The sequence below is a fragment of the Mustelus asterias genome, chromosome 20 (assembly GCF_964213995.1).
Source record: "Mustelus asterias chromosome 20, sMusAst1.hap1.1, whole genome shotgun sequence".
In the NCBI taxonomy this organism is placed as follows: domain Eukaryota; kingdom Metazoa; phylum Chordata; class Chondrichthyes; order Carcharhiniformes; family Triakidae; genus Mustelus; species Mustelus asterias.
The window spans coordinates 26,305,617-26,324,040 of NC_135820.1; the positions used below are offsets into that span (position 1 = coordinate 26,305,617).

At 47.4% G+C, this 18,424-nt stretch overlaps 1 protein-coding gene across 2 annotated transcripts in view; it reads left to right on the plus strand.

Moving 5' to 3' along the window:
* The window catches only part of LOC144508437 (protein TMEPAI-like), a 156,063-nt gene that overhangs the window by 129,367 nt on the left and 8,272 nt on the right, over nt 1-18,424 (plus strand). For both annotated transcript variants that reach the window (XM_078236349.1, XM_078236350.1), the window contains exon 2: nt 8,497-8,651. In XM_078236349.1, coding sequence (XP_078092475.1) covers nt 8,497-8,651 — 155 coding nt within the window. The remainder of the gene's footprint in view (nt 1-8,496; nt 8,652-18,424) is intronic.

Consider the following 18,424-nt stretch of genomic DNA (forward strand, 5'->3'; position numbering starts at 1 on the left):
TGTGCGTGTGTGTCTGCACGCCCGTGTGTGCGTGTGTGTCTGCACGCCCGTGTGTGCGTGTGTGTCTGCACGCCCGTGTGTGCGTGTGTGTCTGCACGCCCGTGTGTGCGTGTGTGTCTGCACGCCCGTGTGTGCGTGTGTGTCTGCACGCCCGTGTGTGTGTCTGTCTGCACGCCCGTGTGTGCGTGTGTCTGCACGCCCGTGTGTGCGTGTGTGTCTGCACGCCCGTGTGTGCGTGTGTGTCTGCACGCCCGTGTGTGCGTGTGTGTCTGCACGTGCGTGTGTGTCTGCACGCCCGTGTGTGCGTGTGTATCTGCACGCCCGTGTGTGCGTGTGTGTCTGCACGCCCGTGTGTGTGTGTCTGCACGCCCGTGTGTGCGTGTGTGTCTGCACGCCCGTGTGTCTGCACGCCCGTGTGTCTGCACGCCCGTGTGTCTGCACGCCCGTGTGTCTGCACGCCCGTGTGTCTGCACGTGTGTGCACGCCCATGTGTGTCTGCACGCCCGTGTGTGTGTGTGTGTGTGTGTGTGTGTGCGCGCGCGCCCGTGCATGTGTACGATAAATGGCCGAACCATCAAGGTTGTAGATACGCAGAGGGACCTGGGTTTGCAAGTCCACAGATCCTTGAAGGTGGCGTCACAGGTGGAGAAGGTGGTGAAGAAGGCATATGGCATGCTTGCCTTTATAGGATGGGGCATAGAGTATAAAAGTTGGCGTCTGATGTTGCAGATGTATAGAACGTTGGTTCGGCCGCATTTGGAATACTGCGTCCAGTTCTGGTCGCCACACTACCAGAAGGACGCGGAGGCTTGAGAGAGAGTGCAGGGGAGGTTTACCAGGATGTTGCCTGTAATGGAAGGGCTTAGCTATGAGGAGAGATTGTGTAAACTGGGCTTGTTTTCACTGGAAAGACGGAGGATGAGGGGTGACCTAATAGAGGTGTATAAAATTATGAAAGGCATAGATAGGGTGAACGGTGGGAAGCTTTTCCCCAGGTCGGTGGTGACGTTCACGAGGGGTCATAGGTTCAAGGTGAAGGGGGGGGGAGGTTTAACACAGATATCAGGCGGACATATTTTACACAGAGGGTGGTGGGGGCCTGGAATGCGCTGCCAGGCAAGGTGGTGGAGGCGGACACACTGGGAACGTTTAAGATTTATCTGGATAGCCATATGAACGGAGTGGGAATGGAGGGATACAAAAGAATGGTCTAGTTTGGACCAGGGAGCAGCACGGGCTTGGAGGGCCGAAGGGCCTGTTCCTGTGCTGTATTGTTCTTTGTGTGTGTGTCCGCGGGCCCGTGTGTGTGTGTGTGTGTGCGCCCTTTGCCCAAGCGAAGGTACATTAGGCACTGCTTACCCTCCACTGTATGATGTGTTTTTGTTCGGGATGAACAGAGACGGAATAAGAATCAGGCACAGGAAGATAAAAGAGAAACTGACTGAGAAAAACTGCCACCGTGGCACTGAAGCATTTTATAGCTGAAATGTTTAAATTTGTACCTCCAGTTGGTCGCTCTTTCACCTCCAAGCCAAAGATTGTGGGTTCAACTCCCATTGCCGATTCTCTGACCTCTCCCTTTCTCTCTCCATCCACACTGGTCTGTGAGATTGCACCCTGGGTTTTCTGATCTGTGGCAGTTAGCTGTTGATTTTAAATGGCTTGACATTGGTACCGGTCAGAAAATTGAAGCTTCTGTTTGAGGTGAGCAAGAGACAGAGCATAAGCTGGCTCTCACCCTCTGTGAACATTCCATGTAGGAAGTGGTCCACAGATGATGATGGTGATGATCTTGTGTCTCCACCCTGTCTGATGGGGTGTTGAACCTATTTGGGGATCTGGAGGGAGTGAAACGATTGGATGCTGATGCTGCTAAATGCCCACCTGAACATAGTGGTTGCATTACTGAAACAGGCCATTCGGCCCAGCAGATCTATTCTAGTGTTTATGCTCAATGCAAACCTCCAGCCACTCCCCATGATTTGAAAGTTGTCATTCTGTATCAGACCTGTCTCCACGTGATTTGCGATGAAGTGGTGCTCCATGGAACTTATTTGCCCGACCTCTGTAAATGTTACTGAATTTGGAAACAGCAATGCTATGCTGGTACAACACACCCAATGCTGAACAGGGAGTTCAACTGCTGTATCTCTTGCTGAATTCATGATGCTACAAGTGTTCTATCACCCAGTAATTTCGCGCTCGCCTCCCAAAAAGCACAAGCCATGGAATATTTAATTGTATGGTTAGTTTTCTATAAATGTCACATTGGTTTGTTTATTGTGGCTGAGTCACTGGATAACTTGTCAAGAAAACCTTGGGTGACTTGCTTTATATTTTGTGCATCCCTTGCCTGATGACAACAACAACTTGCATTCGCATAGCATCTCTTTAAACCAAGACACAAACATGCAAGAAAATGTCTGACCGGTGACCAAAAACTTGATCAAAGGTGAAGGTTGTAAGGAATGTAGTAGAGGGGCAGAGAGTCATAGTCAGAATGTGGGGCCTAGACAGCTGAAGGCCATCAGTGGACGTGTAATTAAAACAAAAGGGAGGCCAGAATTGGCTGGTTGCAGCAATTTTGGCGGGTTGTGGGGCTGGAGGAGATGAGGGAGGGGCAAGGCCATGGAGTGATTTAAAATGAGAATGCGATTTTTAAAATCCTGAGGCACTGCCCAAGTTGGAGTCAAGACAGGGTTGATGGGTGAATAGGGGTTTGGGCTTGGTCATGGCCTGGACAGCAAAGCTTCGGATGAGCTCAAGTTTATGGACTGCAAGCCAAGTGACAGGCCAGGGGAGCATTGAAATAGTCAATTTAGGGAGTGTTACAGGTGAGGCCCAGATAATGTTGGTTCTGGCCTGAATGTGGTGTGTCAGCTGTTGCTGAGACTTGCATTTCACTCGCTCCCCATGGCCAGCTTATAATTTCCAGTCACAAGTTAAATATTTCATGAACTTTGCACACAGCAGGAAAAGAGTTGTTTTTATTATCAGCATTTTAATGAGTAAATGAATACAAGAAACCTGTTTTGTGTTGGCAAGCATTAAATATTAATTTTTTCCTGAACCCTTATGATGGTCCAAACCAGTTTAGTTTTCTTATATAAACATTACTTAAGAAACACATAACTAAGCTATGCTTCATATGCAATGGAAAAGGACATGGAGCAATTTAGAGTAAAAATACTTAATTGGAGGAGGACTGATTTCATCTGAGTGGGCATCAATTCCCCTCAAGTAATTTAAAATTGAAGAAAACTGGGCAAAACTGCAACTTTAAAGAGGAGATGGTCTGGATCCAGTTGAAGGGGAGATGGTGTAGTGGTAATGTCATTGGATTAGTAATTCACAAGTCCAGGCTGATGCTCTAGGGACACAGGTTCAAATCCTGCCACAGCAGCAGGTGGAATTTGAATCCAGATAGTTAAATCTGGAATTGAAAAGTTAGTCTCAGTAATGGTGACCATGAAACTATCATCAGTTGTTGTAAAAACCCACCTGGTCCACTTATAGGGAAGGAAATCTGCCATCCTTGCCCAGTCTGGACTACATGTGACTCCAGATCTTAACATTGTGGTTGACTCTTAACTGACCCTTTGAAATGGATGAGAAAGCTACTCCATTTATGGGCAATTAGTGATGGGTGATAAATGCCTTGTCATCAATGCCTACCTCCCATCAAAGAATGAAGATATTCTGAGAAGTTGCACTACTGGGAGTATACTACAGACCCCCAAATAGTGAGAGAGAGATAGAAGAACAAATATTTATGCAAATTTTTGTCTATAGCAACAAGAAGGCAATAATAGTAGAAGACTTTTAACTATTCCAATATCAATTATGATTCAAACAATATAAAGGGCACTGAGGGAGAAACATTCATGCAGTGTATCCAGGAAAATATTTTTCAACCAATAGTGACAAACCCAATGAGAGGAGATGCAATTCTAGACCTAGTCTTGGGAACGAAGAAGGGCAAGTGGGTGAAGTGACAGTTGGTGACCATATCTGTGGGGATGGTGATCACAATTCAGTTGGATTTAGCATTACCATGGAAAAGGACAGAGATAAGACGGGAGTAAAAGTTTTGAACTGGGGAAAGTCAAATTTTGCTGCAATTAGAAGAGACTTGGGTGATACAGGATAAATCAGTGGAAAACCAGTGGGAAGCAATAAAAATTGAGATCCTAAATGTACAAAGTAGACATGTTCCCACCATAACTAAAAATGGTACTGTCAAATCTAGACACCGCCCCCCCAGTTGTCTAGAGGAATACAGGGGAAGATCAAACAGAAAAACAAAATATACAAAAGGTACAAAGAATAAGCACTGCAAATAACCTAGACAAATATAGGAAGGGAAGTTTAAAAAAAGGAAATGAGGAAATCAAAGAGAAGGCATGAAAAAAGATTAGCAAATAAAGTTAAAGAAAACCCAAAGATTTGCCAATATATTAATGGTAAGATGTTAGTTAAGGATAAAGAGATGAAGAAGAGAACTTGTGTGTAGATGCAGTGGCTGTGGGACGGGTTTTAAATGAATATTTTGACTGTGTTTACAAAGGAAAGGAATGATGCAGCCAGGAGGAACACTTGAGATATTGGACAGGATAATCATAAAGAGAGAGGAAGTACTCAAATGGTTGGAATCCTTGAAAGTTGATAAGTTGCCCTGCCAAATTGACTGTTTTCGAGGTTGCTGAAGGAGGTCAGGGCGGAGGTGGCAGATGCTCTGAGGATGATTTTCCAATCCTCACTAAATACAGGGAAGACACCGGTTGACTGTAGAAACATAGTTCCATTAAAAAGGGATTGAAAGAAATGCCAAACAGTTATAGGCCAGCTAGTCTTGCATCAAATGAATAGAATCAGTCCTGAGAGATGGGATTAACTGCCATGTAGAAAGGCATGGACTAGTCAGGAATAGTCAGCATGGATTTGTTACTGGAAGGTCTTGCCGTACAAATTTGATTGAATTCTTTGAGGAAGTGACAAGAAGGGTAGATAGTGCAGTGGATGTTCTCTACTTGGATTTAGCAAGGCATTTGACAAGATCCTATATCACAGATTGGTCAAAAAAGTAAAAACCTGTGGAATACCAGGTAACGTGGCAAACTGGATCAAAAGTTGGCTTAGTAATAGGAAACAAAGGGTAATGGTCGATGGATGCCCTTGCAAATGGTAAGTTATTTCAAATGGTGTTCCATAGGGACCCTTACTGTTTGTGTTATATAGTAATGATTTGGAAGTGAAAATTGGGAAATTTGCAGATGACAGAAAGATTAGCCGAGTATTGGATAGTGTAGAGGATAGCTATAATTTCCCAAAGCGATATGGATGGGTGGGTGGACAGTAAAGTGGCAGGTGGATTTTAACCCAGGTCATGTATTTGGGGAGGTCAAACAGTTATAGGGAGTACACAATAAAGGGCCTGAAGGGTAGGTGAAGAGAGAGATCTTGGCGTACAAGTGCATGGGTCTCTAAAGGCAGCAGTTCAAGTAGACAAGATTGTAACAAAGGCATATGAAATGGTCTCCTTAATTGGCAGAGGTATAGATTATAAAAGTAAAGATATAATGTTGGAATTGTATAAAATACCGGTGAGGCCACAACTGGAGTATTGTGTGCAGTTCTGGTCATCATTGCTCTAGAGAGAGTACACCAGTTTACAAGAATGTTGCCAGGGCTAGAAAAGTGTAGCTAAGAGGAAATATTGGATAGGTTGGTGTTATTTCCCTTTAGAACAAAGACGACTGAGAGTGACTTGACTGAGGTGTACACAATTATATGGGGAGGAGATAGAATGGACAGGATAAAATTCTTTCCCTTGGTGGAGAATTCTAGATTCAAGATCAGTGGCAGTAGGTGTAGAAAGGACGTGAGAAGAACATTTTTATGCAGAGGGTGGTGGGTGTCTGGAATTCGCTGCCCGAGTTGGTGGCGGAGGCAAAGACCCAAAAAAGTACCTCGATCTGCACCTTATGTGCTGTGGCTTACAGCACTTTGGACTGGATGCAGGAAGGTGGGATTAGAAAGGGCACCTGGATGTCCTCTGGCTGGCATGGACAAGATGGGTTGAGTTGCCTCCTCCTGTGCTGTAACTTTTCTATGGAGAAGAGGAAACATTTGGAGAAGTAAAGTCAGAAGATTCTGGATGACGAGTGAGAGTAAAATGAAATGGGTTAAGGGACTTTTAGAAGAGTGAGGGGTGACTTGATTAACACGAGTACGATCCTGAGGGGCCTTGGCAGGATTCATTTGGAAATTATGTTCCCTTTTCTGGGAGAATCTAGAACTAGGGGTCACCCATTTGGAATGGAGATGAGGTGAAATTCTTTCTGAAGTTTGAGAGTCTTTGGAACTCTATTCCTGAAAAGGTGGTGAAGCAGAGTCTTTGAATATTTAAAGGCAGAGCTAGATTGATTTTTAGTATAGATAGGTAATTGAGAGTCAGTGGGATGCCGATTTGAGGTTACTATCAGATTGGCCACAATCTGATTAAATGGCAGAGCAGGCTTGAGGGACTGAATAACCGCCTCCTCGTTTGTATGTTCGTAAGGGTTGAGAACCAGTGGACACTGATTTAAGGGACTTGTCGGTAGAACCTAAGATGATGAGGCAAAACCTTTTACCCAGCCAATGGCTACGATCTGGAATAGACTGCCAAAGTATAGAGCAGGAAGATTCAGTTGCAGCTGAATTCAGTTGCAGCAGGGCGGCACGGTAGCACAGTGGTTAGCACTGCTGCTTCACAGCTCCAGGGTCCTGGGTTTGATTCCCGGCTTGGGTCACTGTCTGTGTGGAGTTTGCACATTCTCCTCGTGTCTGCGTGGGTTTCCTCCGGGTGCTCCGGTTTCCTCCCACAGTCCAAAGATGTGCGGGTTAGGTTGATTGGCCAGGTTAAAAATTGCCCCTTAGAGTCCTGGGATGCGTAGGTTAGAAGGATTAGCGGGTAAATATGTGGGGGTAGGGCCTGGGTGGGATTGTGGTCGGTGCAGACTCGATGGGCCGAATGGCCTCCTTCTGCACTGTAGGGTTTCTATGTTTCTTTCAAAAAACAAGCATCTGGAGAAGATGAGCATTTTCTTAGGCTACAGGAGTACAAGGGAGAGACGAGCTGAATTGTTCTTACAGAGAGCTGCACAAGCACTGAGCTGAATGGCCCCCTGTACTGTAGGCATTCTAAATGGTGTGGGCTAATCATGTGTTCCCAGAGGACAAGAGGTGTTGAGCTATAACCAGTCCCTATGTATAGTATGGAGTGCTGCAAAGGACCTAGGATACTGTACCTAGAGTTGTACAATCATGAGTTGGCCTGGGAGGGAGTGTGATGGAGCTGCAGATAATTATTGGCTGTGTTTGATTCCAAATCAACATCTGTTTCCCCTCTGTCTTTGGGCCTTGGTTTCACTCCTGGGTTTGCTATGCTATCTGTCTGACGACTTAATGCATTCTGAGTGAGATTGTGTCAGTTCCCAAAAGCCTGAGTGGGAGGAGGCCACAAATTGTGGAATCTTACAGACCTGAGGGAGATCATTTGATCCATCTTGCCTGTGCTGAGCTATCCATTGAGTCCCACACCCTCTGCAGAGCACTATAGTGGGGTTGCTTTCTCCCCCACCTCATTTGGGACTCTTGCCTCCATTCACTGCACATGGTAGTTATTTGAAAGCAGGTCTGGGACCTGCATTTTGCTGCAAGTAATGTCCAGTTTGTTAATGCAGCACTGCTGGAGAGAGATCCTTTACAGCCCTCCGAGATCCTTGCATTCCTCCACTTCTGACTGTATACACCCTGATTTCCATCACTGCATCGCTGGCATCCATGCCTTCAGCTACCTAGATCTCCAAGCTCAGAAATCCCCTCCTTAGGCCCCTCTCTCCACCTTGGTCTTCCCTCAAAACCGACTCTTGGCCAGCTGTCCTAATATCACTGAGGTTTGGTGTCAGATCTCTGAAGATCCTTGGGGCGTTTTAGTACGTTGAAAAAACGCTTCATAAATGCAAGTTATTGTCCAAGGCTCCTTCCCCACCTTAAAATTCAAATGTTTTGTGGACAGTGTTGGGAGCACCACTGCTTCTCAATAATGCTATATGTGTAGAAAAATTCCAATCAGGCCGGACCCCAAACCCCCCTCCCCCCACTGTCATTTCTGCTCCTGCCATAGAGCTGAGCCCTATACTCTGTATGAGGGAGATCACTTCGAGCTGATCCTAGAGTTAGCATAAGGGCATCTTCAGAAATGTCGTTGAGAACAGTATGGCCTGCTTCGAAGTTGCCTGTGGCCAACGGACACATTCAAGTTTGTGGTAGAGGATCACCAGCTCAGGAACTTGTAACTGGACAGCTTAATCTTCCAGTGTACTGAAGTCGGGCTCGGTCAGATGGTTAGGTCTCCCTGAGCTGGTGTGTTCCATCGGTTTGGATTTGATGTTCTCTGAAGTGGTATCTGCAATCTCTCTCAAGTTGTTCCTCTTTTGTGTTCCATTCCAGCTGAGTTGGAATTTGTCCAGATCATTGTGATAGTGGTGGTGATGATAGTGATGGTCGTGGTGATCACCTGCCTGCTCAACCACTACAAGCTTTCCACACGATCTTTAATAAACAGAACGAGTCACATGAGGCGACAAGAAGACACACTGCAGTCGGTAAGATGTCCACTTACAAGCATACTATACTTGGAATGTTTTTGAAAATGATTGCTTGGGTACAGTAGGTTGCTGGTTACTTTACTGGACTAGGAAGTCACAGATGCTGATATCAAAACCAATCATGGCTAGTTAGCGAATTTAATTGAATAAATGAGATATTGTGTGGGCCAGCACCAGGAAATGAAAGAAAGACCTGCATTTATACAGCACGATTCACAAGTTTGGCACGTCTCCAACTGCTTTATAACCAATCGGGGGTTTTTTTTCATGATAAGGAAATGCTGGCAGTCAACATTTCGCAGAGAAAGATCCCACAAGTAACCAGTGTGTATTTATGGTGTGATGCAAAGTACATATTTGCCAGGACACTAAGTGAGAACCTCCACTGCTCCTCTTGAAAATAGCATGGGATTTTTCACATCTACACGCCAGGGCCAATAAAGCCTGTTTAATGGATCAACTGGAAGGTACTGTCTCTGACAGGGCAGCGTTCCCTCAGTTATTCTCCTGGGTCAAGTTCCATTTCCTGCCCACCACCCCAACTCCAAATGGGCGGTGCAAGTTTGCAGCCTAACTACGCCACACTTGGTGGTCTCATTCTTGAAGTGCATTAAAATCAGCGAGGTGCATTGCTCCTGATTTTTCTTGACTAATTGTGAGCTAAAAGGGAGGGAGGAGGGGTGTTTGTGTGTTTTGTGTGGAGGGGAGAGAAACACTGTCCAGGGTAACACTTGGTCCCCCCCAAACTTACTCAACTCCCTCACTCATTCAGTCCTACTCCCCTCCCAGCTTGGACCTCCTGAGAAATGGCTTTGGGAGAGGTGAGGGTTCAGAAGGTAATGGATGTCTGTCCTAGTTACCTGGAAAGGAGACAGCCAATGAACATAGCAGAAAGAGCTCCAGGTTCTAGAGCAGCAGCTCTCACATGTCGCTGCAACACAGCACATTCTCATTCACTCTCACCTGTGTGGGTGGTGTTGGCTAATGAGACGCTGCTGAGTCGTGTCATCTTCTGTCATCCTTTTACTTTAGGCAAGATGAGTGTTTCTCTCAGTTCAGTGCAACAGTCAGCAATGAGGGCGTGGGTAGAATGCTAACAGATGGATGTGCGCAAATTTAGCCTGTTCTGTGCATTCTGAAATCCAAAAGTGACCCAAATACTGGACTTCCCGTTTTTAAAAACAGCCCCGTCTCAGTAACCTGAAGGGTACAAATGACCTCATCATTGAACAGCGAGTCCCGTGCTGTTTGCACAGTAGGAATTGATCAAAGTGACAGTTCCATTAATCAGTGCTGAGGTGCGCCAGGTAGATAGATGAATGCTCCTTGGGATCTGGGTCCTCAGGGCAGGACATTCTGATGTATGAGTGACAAGCAACTCATTGTATCATGGAGTGAAGGCAGGTGGATTAATCCCTCAGTTACCAGCACAGGTGTAACTGCACCTGGCTGTCACTTTGAAAAATAACCAGTGGGAGGAGAATACTCAGTGGGGAACACATACTCGACTGTCTCTCTAGAAACAAAAGCTTGCTACCTCGGTCTCCTTTTTTTAAGAAAAAGAATAAAAATAACTAGGTTTCCCCTGACAGTGCTCCAAAAAGGTAGTGGCATAGACCATTTAATAAAGTCCAGACTTTTATAGTCTGAAATCTACAGTGCATTACTTAACTGCTCAAGAGGAGCAGTGTGCAAAGTAGTTTGTCCCCATTAACTAATCTAAATCAACTGTAGATCACCTACTTGGTAACAGTCCCCTTGCGCTGTCAAGCTTCTTCTTGCCAAAGTGGACCCCATCACTCTATAACCAGTGGAGTTCAGGAATGTAGCCATGAACTTGCCTTGTGTTTGGTCTAGATCTGTGTCTCGTGCGTTCTCCTTCAATCTCTGCACATTTGGACTGAGTTAGCAAGAGACCCGATGATACTTTGACCCACAGTCAGGTTAAAATTACAGAATTTGTGATCTGTTGAGAGAATACCAGATGCGTTTAGTGTACTGGTCCATGTACTAGCGCACACATGCTATCCTGTTTCATGGCGTGGGATACAGCCTCTTGCCACCTGCCCTCATCCTGGAGAAGATGTTATTTTCCTTTCACAGTTTTTGATAAACTCTTGATTTCTGCCTGCCTCTGCCTGCCTCTGCCTGTCAATCTTTTTGGCGAACCAAATAAACTAAATCAAACAAACTGAGGGACAAAGTAAACGGGGCAGCTGCTAAAAAGGGGAGGGGGTCCACCCAAAACAAAGCACAAAGGAAACTTAAAATGTCAAACTAAAATGTGATTAAAGGAGCCAAAAATACAGCCCAGTCCCTGTGGGGCTCCTCAGCCTTCAACAAAAATGAGGAAAGATCTCCAGGTACTAACTTTCTCTGAATAACCAGACATGGATATGTCTTCAAGAGAAACACGTTCACATCTCTCCCTCTGATTAATATTAGTCCAGCTTGCACGCTCACACCTCCACGTGGAATGGAATGATAACCCACTTCTGACCAGACTTCACTCTTCACACAGCTTGTGTTCAAATCCTTCCCTGTGATGAAATGGTGAGGGATCCTGAACCAGGATTGTTTCTTTCACAGCCACGAGGTGTAGTTGCTGAGGTTTCCTAGGGTGGTTTGAAGCAAATTCCGATTAGTTTGTCCTCATTCAGTTTGCAGTCAGACAGGCTTTTATCTATCTTTTAGTGTGAATCCTGAAGCAAATCCAGACAATATTACCTGTTAGCGAGGAAACTTCTCTGCAGATTGGGAATGAGGTGGACTCGCTGGGTCGTGGTATTAAAAAGAGTGAAAGGGATTTGCACGTGACTGACGAGTCCCAACACTTCAAAATGGAGAGAGGCAAGCTTTCCACATGTCTGATTTACAATCCCTTCTGGGAGAGGAGTATGTTGGGAAGTACTTGCTCACTTCCCTCTGCACCTGGAAGCTTCAGAGTGGTACTTGGCAGCTGCCTCCCATGCGATGCTGTACACACAACAGACACAGTTTGATTCATCCTTGAGGAATATTTTATATATGGTGCCATTGTTGATCCAGTTGTGTGAAACTATGCCAATACAATTCTTACGCTGCACTAAGCAGCAATGTTGCATTGTCTGGAAAAGAGTAGAATCAGGGTCATTCAATCTGTTGCAACAACACCACCACCCCTGACCCATGTCATTGGACTACGTCAGCCATTCCATATGGTAATGGCCTCCTTCCACCTGACTTGATCTCCCCCTGACAGCAATACGAGATGGTACAAAACCCCTACTACCAGCTAAATAGTCCATTCCAAGCAAGGGCCTATGAAATGTTAGGTTTGAAGTTGGTCTTAAAAGATAGCCAGTGTGGGTGGTGCCATTAACGCTGTACACAGTTATTCTGGGCATGTGTGAGTACCAGTTTGGAGACTTGAACTGAATGGTGTACTCCATTGGTAGCACTTCCTCCTCCGAGCACCAAAACAGTCCAGGATGCCGACCCAGTGCGCTGCGGCGCTGGACTGTCTGGCCCAGTGCGCTGCGGCGCTGGGCTGTCTGGCCCAGTGCGCTGCGGCGCTGGGCTGTCTGGCCCAGTGCGCTGCGGCGCTGGGCTGTCTGGCCCAGTGCGCTGCGGCGCTGGGCTGTCTGGCCCAGTGCGCTGCGGCGCTGGACTGTCTGGCCCAGTGCGCTGCGGCGCTGGACTGTCTGGCCCAGTGCGCTGCGGCGCTGGACTGTCTGGCCCAGTGCGCTGCTGCGCTGGGCTGTCTGGCCCAGTGCGCTGCGGCGCTGGACTGTCTGGCCCAGTGCGCTGCGGCACTGGACTGTCTGGCCCAGTGCGCTGCTGCGCTGGACTGTCTGGCCCAGTGCGCTGCGGCGCTGGGCTGTCTGGCCCAGTGCGCTGCGGCGCTGGGCTGTCTGGCCCAGTGCGCTGCGGCGCTGGACTGTCTGGCCCAGTGCGCTGCGGCGCTGGGCTGTCTGGCCCAGTGCGCTGCGGCGCTGGACTGTCTGGCCCAGTGCGCTGCGGCGCTGGACTGTCTGGCCCAGTGCGCTGCGGCGCTGGGCTGTCTGGCCCAGTGCGCTGCGGCGCTGGGCTGTCTGGCCCAGTGCGCTGCGGCGCTGGGCTGTCTGGCCCAGTGCGCTGCGGCGCTGGGCTGTCTGGCCCAGTGCGCTGCGGCGCTGGGCTGTCTGGCCCAGTGCGCTGCGGCGCTGGGCTGTCTGGCCCAGTGCGCTGCGGCGCTGGGCTGTCTGGCCCAGTGCGCTGCGGCGCTGGGCTGTCTGGCCCAGTGCGCTGCGGCGCTGGACTGTCTGGCCCAGTGCGCTGCGGCGCTGGGCTGTCTGGCCCAGTGCGCTGCGGCGCTGGACTGTCTGGCCCAGTGCGCTGCGGCGCTGGACTGTCTGGCCCAGTGCGCTGCGGCGCTGGGCTGTCTGGCCCAGTGCGCTGCGGCGCTGGGCTGTCTGGCCCAGTGCGCTGCGGCGCTGGGCTGTCTGGCCCAGTGCGCTGCGGCGCTGGGCTGTCTGGCCCAGTGCGCTGCGGCGCTGGGCTGTCTGGCCCAGTGCGCTGCGGCGCTGGGCTGTCTGGCCCAGTGCGCTGCGGCGCTGGGCTGTCTGGCCCAGTGCGCTGCGGCGCTGGGCTGTCTGGCCCAGTGCGCTGCGGCGCTGGGCTGTCTGGCCCAGTGCGCTGCGGCGCTGGGCTGTCTGGCCCAGTGCGCTGCGGCGCTGGGCTGTCTGGCCCAGTGCGCTGCGGCGCTGGGCTGTCTGTCCCAGTGCGCTGCGGCGCTGGGCTGTCTGGCCCAGTGCGCTGCGGCGCTGGGCTGTCTGGCCCAGTGCGCTGCGGCGCTGGGCTGTCTGGCCCAGTGCGCTGCGGCGCTGGGCTGTCTGGCCCAGTGCGCTGCGGCGCTGCTGCATTTCCTCTATAAGTAACCACACTTCCAAAAAAGCACTTTGAGACATTCTGAGATTGTGAAAAGTGTTATATAGAAGCAAGTATCTTTCTTTCTTTTAAATGCCTACCAGCTGCCAGTGAGCATTTCCCAAAATGCTCCCTGGCAGCAAAGCCTGATCTAGAAACCGAGGCTAAAGTTAGATTGTGTGGTATACATTCTGTGTATGAAGCCATCTTGGTAAGACAGCCATTTTACAGTGAAGAATGGGCACGCCCATAGAAGCATGTGAACTTGCCCTTTGTGGCCCACCTGTGATACAGGTGACGTGGTTGTTTCTGACACCTATTACAGGTGCAGCGCAGCTGCCCAGAATGGCTGATGAGTGTCTCGGAGTCACCTTAGAACAAAGTAAAATTATTCTGCCCACATTTACTGATTTTTTTTTAAAAGCAGTTTCATTGAGAGCTTTCCATCAAATGACCCAATTACCTTGTTATTTGTTGGGTGCAGGGAGGAAACAAACATATAAATGGGAGTTGATGTGGCATTGTTTAGTCAGTTACTGACCTTACTGTTTCATCTGGTGTTCCTTAGTATTCTTTGGCACAAACACTGAAAAGGAGCAGAGCTCCAGATAAACTCTGAAACGGCTACTCAGTGACATCCGCACACCTCTAGTCTAGTCACTTTCAGACTGCATTTCTACTTCCCTAACCAGTCTCTGCAGACACTTTGCTGCGGGAGCTCCATGTCCTACTCCATTGTATCCTTGGAGCAATAGTGTCGCCTACTGGAGGCATAGTTACTGTCAGGAAACAAATCATCCATTTATCATTCCAACCACTATACTTATTAGTCAGCTGGTCTGTGTGAGCACTGTAGCTTATCTGCATTTTAGGAATAATTGTGTTCAAAGAGGGACTCTGAAGATAGTGAGTCGTGTACTTCCTTTACAAGACTTAGGGGTTGGTTTGTAAATGCAAATTCTTGTCTTAGCCAAAGGAATAGGACTTTCTAACCTCTCTCACAACAACATTTTGTTTAATCAGCTCTAGGATTCTCCATATTCTGTATGATGATGAGTTGTGATGTGGAGATGCCGGCGTTGGACTGGGGTAAACACAGTAAAGAAGTCTAACAACACCAGGTTAAAGTCCCAACAGGTTTATTTGGTAGCACATGCCATGAGCTTTCGGAGCACTGCTCCTTCATCAGGTGGAGTGGGAGATCTCCCACTCCACCTGACGAAGGGACAGCCTGTTCCAAAAGCTCATGGCATTTGCTACCAAATAAACCTGTTGGACTTTAACCTGGTGTTGTTAGACTTCTTACTGATGATGAGTTGGGCAGGGGAATAAAAACTTGCTTTTGTTTTGCCTTGTCAGCCATCAATATGAATGTTGCAGCAATTTACCTTTTTGTGGTTTTATTTCTAATTTTGCTGAAGTTTTCCATGTCCAGCTGGGTTTCCTGGTACAGTAGAGTGTGGGGAGAGCAAGAGTGGGAGCGAGACATGATCTGTTGGTGATGGCAAGGTTCTTGAGAGGCCAGGATAATGAATGATGACAGGGACATCTGGATGGGCGGCACGGTAGCACAGTGGTTAGCACTGCTGCTTCACAGCTCCAGGGACCTGGGTTCGATTCCCGGCTTGGGTCACTGTCTGTGTGGAGTTTGCACATTCTCCTCGTGTCTGCGTGGGTTTCCTCCGGTTGCCCCGGTTTCCTCCCACATTCCAAAGATGTACGGGTTAGGTTGATTGGTCATGCGGAAAAATTTCCCCTTAGTGTCCTGAGATGCGTAGGTTAGAGGGATTAGTGGGTAAAATATGTAGGGATATGGGGATAGGGCCTGGGTGGGATTGTGGTCGGTGCAGACTCGATGGGCCGAATGGCCTCTTTCTGTACTGTAGGGTTTCTATGATTCTGTGACTGAAAACGTCAGTTCTCTTCTCTCCTTACCGCTGCTGCCAGACCTGCTGACATTTTCTCTTTTGGTTAGTGAATGATGAGTTCAGGAAGCAGAGCATCTGAAGGGAGAGAAAGTAAATCCCTAAGGGAGAATGTGTGCTGAGCTTTTATATGTATTGCATATATTGAAATCAGGAAAGGGCATAAAGCCGATTTTTTTCACCCCTTGCACTACCGATCAGCATGGCAAGCCAGTAAAATCGCACCCATGTACTCAGTCCCATAACTGTCTCATTAGGATTCACTTTATTTTCAGCAACTATAAAAAGCCCAGTTTCTCAATCATACTCCATATTTCACAGATTTATGAATAGAACAATCGTGTCATTTCAGAAACTGTGTCCTCCCCCGCCCACCTCACTCACTCCCCTTTCCTCCTTTGCGCCCTCTTTCCTATATTTTCTCTCCCTTCTCTTTCAATTCTTTCTCTTTTTTCTTCACCCCATTGTTCTCTTCTCTGTCCTTTCGGATGTAAAATGAATTTGACCACTCCCTGATATCTTCCTGGTAAACATAGGGACCCACAGCACGAATCTGCTGATTTCAGTACGAAATGTGGCATCTAGAAAGAGGAGACAGGAAATGAAAGAACAGATTACATGTGACATCTGGAGCATTAGAAACTTTTTGCAGGCTGTGAAAAACACCACTGTAGCTAGTGATTGAAGCAATAAGCATGTTGACATTTAAGAATAGTAAGAAGCCTCACAACACCAGATTAAAGTCCAATAGGTTTATTTAGTAGCAAAAGCCACTAGCTTTCGGAGCGCTGCTCCTTCATCAGGTAAGTGGGAGTTCTGTTCACAAACAGGGCATATAAAGAGACAAACTCAATTTACAAAATAATGGTTGGAATGCGAGTCTTTACAGGTAATCAAGTCTTACAGGTACAGACAGACAATGTGAGTGGAGCAGCACTCCGAAAGCTAGTGGCTTTTGCTACCAAATAAACCTGTTGGACTTTAACCTGGTGTTGTGAGACTTCTTACTGTGTTTATCCCAGTCCAACGCCGGCATCTCCACATCATTTAAGAATAGGTCAGATGGATGGTTGAAGAAGAGAATAAAGTGATGGGGGACATAACAGACATGATGGGATTAGGACCAGCACTGCTGCGAAGGATAAACACAATGATATGCTGGGTGGATTGAACGGCATGTTTCCCTGTGGAAATTTGGCCCCCCAATGTAGCTGGTATGAAAAATGGGAATTGTCACACTGATGGAGTACATTCAGGCAAAATAGTGAGAGCTTTGCTCTGCATCTTGCCCTTCTGTATCTAACAGGACGAATGTTTGAAGTAGGGTTAGGACACAAGCACCAACATCCCTCCTCATAATTATCACAAAAACGACATTTCTGTCTCTGCTTCACAGAAGTATTTTTGTAGCGTAATCACCATTGTAGTGTTGGAAATGTGGTAATCAGTTTGTGCACAGCAAGCTCCCAAAAAAAGCAAACTGACCAAATGGCCAGTTTTCATGCTGTTGATTGGGAGGTAGTTATTGACCAGGACACAGGAGGAATTCCCCTGCTCTTCTTCAAATAGGATATTTTATATCCATGTGAGATAGTAGATGCTTGGTTACCATTTTGCCTGAAAGACCATACAGGAGAAACAATCTTCTCACTCTGAGAGTGCTGCCACTGAGCAAAGGCTGACACCATGCAGTAAGGTGTTTGTGAACATTTCATGCCAAGGAACCTTGAAAAGGACCGAGCAGTCCAGTTACAGGCTATTCTTCCTGACTCGAGCTGTACCTCAGGTGGGCTCTTTGAGGTGTATTATAGTGGAGTACTGGTAAACACAGAACTGCCACACACCATGGTAACAACTAGAAATGATGATTTTAAAAGCACCTTGGCTCAGTGGTTAGCACTGCTGCCTCAACGCCAGGGACCCGGGTTCAATTCCGGCCTCGGGTCGCTGTCTGTGTGGAGTTTGCACATTCTCCTTGTGTCTGCGTGGGTTTTCTCTAGGTGTTCCTGATTTCCTCCCACAGTCCAAAGATGTGCCAGTTAGGTTGATTGTCCATGCTAAATTGACCCTAGTGTTAGGGGGATCAGCAGAGTAAATATATGGGGTTATGGAATAGGCCCTGGGTGGGATTGTGATTGGTGCAGACCCGATGGGCCAAATGGCCTCCATCTGCACTGTAGGGATCCTGTGATTCTAAGTGCAAGTTAAAATTGATCAGCTAGCGTACTTTGAGATTGGTTGTACTTGCAATGGCACTGATTGACACTCTTTTACTTTAGCTATTTCTTCCAGCCCACAAAGCTGTAGATCAGAAACCCTTTCAATTGATCATCTTGCTTCTTTATGTAGGAAGGAGGCCTATGGCCTTCAGACGGCACAGCGGCAGCAAGTGGAATGTCAGAGGTAAATCTGGAAGGTCTAATCCTCACCGCCTAATTGTGAATTCCAGTCCATCATATCCCATCTACCACCAGATGATCTGTTTTTAATGATGTTGGTTGTGTGATAAATATTGGCCAAGAGAGAGACCTCTACTCTTCATGTTGTGAGATTGTGAATAACATATAAATGTAGATAGAGAATTTTATTTTTAAATATCTCAACACTTCAAGTGATTTGTCTTGTTATACACAGGACAAGTGCCAAACTGACTGAACTAAGATGACACTTTAAAATTCATACAATTAGTTAGCAAAAAAAATAATATTGCCCAGTCCCCTGTACTATATCTTCACTGAAGCATTATGATTTTACTAACATATGAAGCAAGGGACAGGGGTGTAGGAGACTGTGGGCTAATCCGGAAGTGCTGAAATCTGGTACCAGGTGGCTTGTTGTGCTTGTCTAAGTAAGTGATGGTGCTGTGTGTGTGACCAGACAGTGAATAAAAATGACTGATTGTTTAGAAGGATGGGGAGGGGTAGTGAATGTTGTTTTAAACTGACCAGTATTTCCTGC